General features: G+C 32.5%; 1 protein-coding gene across 1 annotated transcript in view; it reads right to left on the reverse strand.

Annotated features, from left to right (window-relative positions):
• Nucleotides 1-5,298, reverse strand: part of LOC111640765 (transmembrane protease serine 9-like) — a 50,421-nt gene extending 45,123 nt beyond the window's left edge. Inside the window, 6 exon segments of the mRNA XM_023386817.1 lie at nucleotides 3,864-4,022; nucleotides 4,087-4,229; nucleotides 4,307-4,490; nucleotides 4,559-4,649; nucleotides 4,720-4,900; nucleotides 4,978-5,298. Coding sequence (XP_023242585.1) covers nucleotides 3,864-4,022; nucleotides 4,087-4,229; nucleotides 4,307-4,490; nucleotides 4,559-4,649; nucleotides 4,720-4,900; nucleotides 4,978-5,032 — 813 coding nt within the window. The 5' untranslated portion in view covers nucleotides 5,033-5,298.
• Between the last annotated feature and the right edge of the window lie 422 nt (nucleotides 5,299-5,720).

The raw sequence follows: 5,720 nt of genomic DNA on the forward strand, positions 1-5,720 counted from the left end.
CGACACCCATTTTGTGGTAGTTTTTTATTTTCCAGAAACTAACCCTGATTGCTAGACAGAATAACAATCAGAGAATAAAACTGGATATTCATTGCTATTTCATTAATTCAATCAACTGAAATCATTCGCGGAAAATACTGTTATTATGCCATTATAACAAATGTTGTTATTAGGGAAGAAGGATTTGTCATTTTAAATTGAATTAAAAATTGTAAGAATTAATGCCGAATTAATCTATTCTTCTCAACAAGAGAAAAATTCTTACGTAGGCCTATAGGTGTTACCATTAATCACTCATCTCAAAATATAAGAATAGCAATGAATAAAATATGAACTGTTTACATTTTCAAAATAACAAAATATTTTCACGTTAAACTTACAACGCATGAAATATATAGTTATAAAATACATTATAATTAATTATAATACACAATACTAATAAAATAATAATATAATAATATTTAATTACATGCAAGAAGCGTTCAATTAGCAATTCCTGCGTATATATACAAGCTCAGTGGAAAGGTATCAAACTGAAATTAAAACATGTAAAAAATTTAATATTTGTAATTTAATTAACACAGTTCCGTAGTCCCCTTTGTGTTTGATACAGGTGCGCCAATTATCAAACTAATCTCTAGAAATCTTCAAGGTGTTCTCGGAACTATTTTCTTACAGCAACTTGAACATCGTCTCAGGTGAAACGAATTCCTTTGAACTGTCTCTTGAGAGTGAAAAGCAATTAAAAATCTGAGAGTGCCAAATCTGACATGTACGGAGGTTGTCAGAAACTTCAAATCCGAGAATCTTTATGGCTTCTGCTGTGAAAGCGGTGGGATGTTGCGGAAATCATTGGCTTTGTTCAGACTTCCAGCACCATAAACTGTCAGTAAAATTTTTTTGGAGACTCATTTTCATGTGGTCGTTGTTTTACACGTGCCAACACAGTTGAAAAAGAATCATTCATTTTAAACACAATTAAAGTTAAACCATAATCAATATATATAATAAAGGTAAGTGTACAATGTGCGTGCCGCTAACACTGAAAAACGAGTCCCACTACGATCAAGGGAGTTATATGGTGTGGTAGCCCTCTATCCCCCATCCATGAACAATGTTCCCGTGATCCTTTGTCTGACGGGTATTTTCTTGTTCATACATGTCAACTGTGCGGTCATCCGATTTATATAAATTGTTCTGTGTTGAGGGTTCCGACCATACGCTAGACAAGTGATTTAGAGCGATTCTAGAAGCCGATAAAGAAAGAATGATATACTCAAGGGCGTGCTCTTAAAGATAAAAGGGCTGGAAGTTTCGCCCTCTATAAATTTCTAGCACAGTCCAGAACATTAGAGAGTGTACGAGATTCATTCCAGATCATTGTGGAACATTCCAGAACACTCTCGAATGTTGTGGAATGTTCTGGTACATTGTGGACAATTTGTAGCCTTTTTTGTAAGTGTGAGTAGTCAAAGTGATATAGTGACTGAATATAAATCGAAAATAAAGTGTGAAAACTATGTGAAGTGTACTTAGGGTATTTGTTAATAAAAAGTTGATTTGATTTATATTTTATACAATGCCCTAACTTAAAAGAAAAAAGCTCTTGCCAGTTCTGAATTTTCTTTTAAATATTAAAGTTGATATCGTCGACAATATTATTTTTAGTTGCCAAAATTGCCCTTTGAAATAGCCACTTCGAATAACAATAAGAAGCGCAGAGCCCAAACGGTTAGGAGTTGAAATTTGGTACACAGTTAGGGTGCGTCATGAGAACGTACACTAAGAAGGGATTTTTCGAAATTCCCCTCGCAGGGAGAAATAGTTAACACTTCCCTCCGGGGGAAGTGTTAACAATGGAAGTGGTTAAGTAACATTTGAAGTGTTAAGAGAAAGCGACGTGCAAGATTTACAGGCGCAGATGCGGTTTTTTGCGTTTTTGCGAGAAATCGAACATATTTTTAGACCCATCTAAAAATGTTCCAATTAGTCTGGAAACAGGTCAAACTAATTCCTGCATTCTGAGAAAACGGGTAAGATTGGCTATAATGTAATAATCTTAATCTTCGCTATCGTTACTTTTTGCCCGAGCAACGCCGGGCTTATCTGCTAGTTTATTATAAATTAAACATGCTATTATAATTTTTTAAATGCATTATCTTTATAAGAATTTAATCACAAATTTAAATAATAAATTTATTTCATTGTTAAATAAATAAAATAATTACGGCATAATATTAAAACCCATATGCAAAATTTACAATTTTAATTATAAATGATTAAAACTGTAGTATATTTGTAAAATTCTACAAATAAAGTTTTAAATAATATCATTATGTCTCTTTACAATTAAATTCTAAATTATTCGATTTAAAATCTATTAAGCCACTAAATATAGAAATGTTTTTATATACAAATAATTAAAACTTACGAGAATGGCCCACCAGTGGCTAAGCGGTTTTGTTCCCTGAACACTAGAAGTTCGGTTGTGAGCTTCGGACCTCGCCAGGATAGCTGTCCAAGTGGAGTTTTTTTAGAAATTTCTCCACGTCTGTAATGCTTAAAAAGGAACAAGCTATCCTTAAAAGACCTCCCGAAAGGCATTTCCCCAGCTCCCCCATTCGCAGGTAATTTCGTATGGTCATAAGAAAAATAAAAGCTTAGGAGGATAAGAAAATACGCAATAATCTCCATGTGAGGATCCGAATTCGGATGTGTTTATATCATTTCACATTGTAGCTATACTTTCGTTTAATAACTGTCAACTTTTACACCTGGGAGCCAAACATCTGCTATTGTTCTCAAACTTAATAACGACGCTTTCTCAGCACCTTTCGACCTAATATCTCCGTTTCAACAATCCAACACAAAAAACAGACAACAAAAAGTGAGGCAGTCGTCACCAGTTCCTCGATCGGACCACTCGAGTTTTCCCTGTGCCACGCCTTTGGATATTTCTCCGCCTTTGGATACCTCCTCGCCTAATAACTGTGAAAATAAGAACTGTCGTCCAGAACTGTCTTTTGTGATTTCATACAAGGTAATTATCGCCACACGAACTTTTGTAAACTCTCTCTCAAATCGGGGAAAAACGTAATATCTTAATATCGAATACTTATCACATTGAGAAATGTATCTAACCGCAGCCCTAATGTATAGCCTATCGTTAACCATTAAACAGTTGTTACGTTAAAGCGTCTATGAGTAGGTCACTTCCGGTGCGGAAGTGATACGGCTTCTATCTGGACTCTGATCGCTCACACACGCAACCGCTCACGCCCGAACGAAACGGTTTCAGTGTCTAGCCGTGAAGACACAGTGGTGTCAGTCCTGACGAAACCTGTCCTTGCGATCTTCGCCGACGCGATGTCGACCCTTCGGTCACGTGGTGCCGAAGTAGAGGAAGGCCCTTCGGCATTGTCACACTCCATATTAATCCCGATACTGGATAGATAAACTTACAAGAATTGTTTTTCATTACATAAATACAGAGAAAGCAATTTCGAATTTGAGCATTAACCATTCTTAAATATGAAAGATAATTTATTATACAAATATAATTTATTTTTTATGTTATATAGCATTGCATTATGCTAGATAATCATAAAAAAACACAATATAGATGCTTTATGTTTATGTGAAATAAAGTTTTATTTAAATTATGACAAATATAAACATTGATTATATTATTATATATATTATTACTATTATTATATTTTTATTATGTAAACTATTATAATATTTTAAATCATGATTTAGTGTTTTTTGATATAAATCGACATTTGAAAGTAATAATTTTGTACATCTCGAGATACTATCAAATAATTACAGTTAAAAACTTAATATAATTCGTTAAAAACTCAATAGTTTTCTATCACAGTGTTAATCCAGGATTGATAATGACTAACTCGCGCAAATACATCAGGCACATCAGGTACCGCACATCCAACACCCCAAGAAGTTATGCCAACTTGGTACCATTTTCCATTTTTCTTACATTGTAAAGGACCACCCGAGTCTCCCTATAAACAATTAAATAATGTAAATAGTATCAAGAACTAGATGTCTAAATGTTAAATATCTTACGTTGCAAACACCTATTTTTCCACGACCAGCACAAATCATTCCTTGTGTCACATTCTGGTAATACCTGGCAAGTAACTTCTTACAGGTTTCTTGTTCAATAATCGGAAGTGATACTACTTGAAGTAAATTTGATTCTTCTCCCTCTTTAAAAATCAAACTAAGATCAAGTAATATTGTTTTACAGTGTAAGAAATGCAGTAAACACATAAAGCTTACTTACCAGGATAGAGACTTCCCCAGCCTGTTGCTACACAGAATCTATTATCTACAGTAAAGTTCTCATCAGCTAAACAAATTGGGGTGATATGTGAATGATTTCCTTCAAAATCTATTGGTTTAGATAATTTTAATAGAGCAATATCATTTTTCATAGTATCTATATTGAAATCAGGATGAACAACGTACTGAAAAGGGATTAAAGTATATTATACATACAATTCAAGTATTTAATTATACCACCAAAGTATCATACTTTGCTGATATTACGAAGAATTGCTCCATCTTCTCGCTTGCTCACATCAAATTTTCCTAACCAGATTACATAAAATTCAGGCGTGGAAACGCTGAATAATAATTCGTTAAGATTATATCATTTATAAAAATAATAACAAATTATATTAAAATAAAATGTACTCTTCTAGGCAATGAGCTGCCGTAAGAATCCAATTTTCATTGATAATTGTCCCACCACATTTGGTTTTGTGCCTAAACTGACCACTAATTTGTATCTGCCATGGCCAGTCTCCCGGAGAACTCGAACTTCCTCCCACAATGCGTATCATTTGTTCTATAGAAACACCACACTCTTTTAAGGCTAAAAATATATTTTAACATTTATAAAATTAGCCATTTCGTATGTGAATTATTTTAAATTACAATAAATACACTTACCATCATTTCTATGTATGAAGAAACAAATTAATATGATTGATGTATAATAATGCATTTTCTACAGGTAAATCTGTGAAATTTTAAAATCTTTTTATATATAAAGGAAAATTGCGAGATCGTTTATTTAATTTATTGAATTCAAGATAATTACAAAATAATAACTGGAAGGATAAACAACTTTCTCTTGTAGTTGTTTAAGTATCCAGGTATCAGTCGGTTTTTTTGAAATTGGTAAATATAAATATAACGGTAATATTCATTTAAATGCATCACTACAATGTGTGTATATGTACTTACAACTAATTCAAATTATTTTATAATTTCTTATACGAAATTTTGAATAAAATAATGTAGTAAAGCATTGTTCTAAATACATTAATTGCTTCCATTTCATTAAATCATTTTTTTAAGTTTAAGAACTAAGTTCAAGAAGTTTAAAAATACTGAAATGTTTTAAGTTACAAAGAATGCTTTTACAAGTATACTTAAAACGAATATAATATTTAAAAAGTATATATTCGAGGTTAATCATATTTTGTTAGGAGGTAAAAAATAAGATATTTGGCAGATATAATCTTTAAAAAAAGCAGTAAAAATACCTGAAGGATTACGCAAGTTCTTGGATGCTTTTAGTTGGAGCCAATCGGATCGTGTAAAACCATTAAAATACTTAAAATATAAAAGCCGATCGCATTTAATGCGTTATATAAAAGAAGAGGGCCCCAGTCCGAAACTAATGATAA

The sequence above is a fragment of the Centruroides sculpturatus genome, unplaced genomic scaffold (genome assembly GCF_000671375.1).
Source record: "Centruroides sculpturatus isolate CEXI.00-Female unplaced genomic scaffold, Cexi_2.0 scaffold1511, whole genome shotgun sequence".
In the NCBI taxonomy this organism is placed as follows: domain Eukaryota; kingdom Metazoa; phylum Arthropoda; class Arachnida; order Scorpiones; family Buthidae; genus Centruroides; species Centruroides sculpturatus.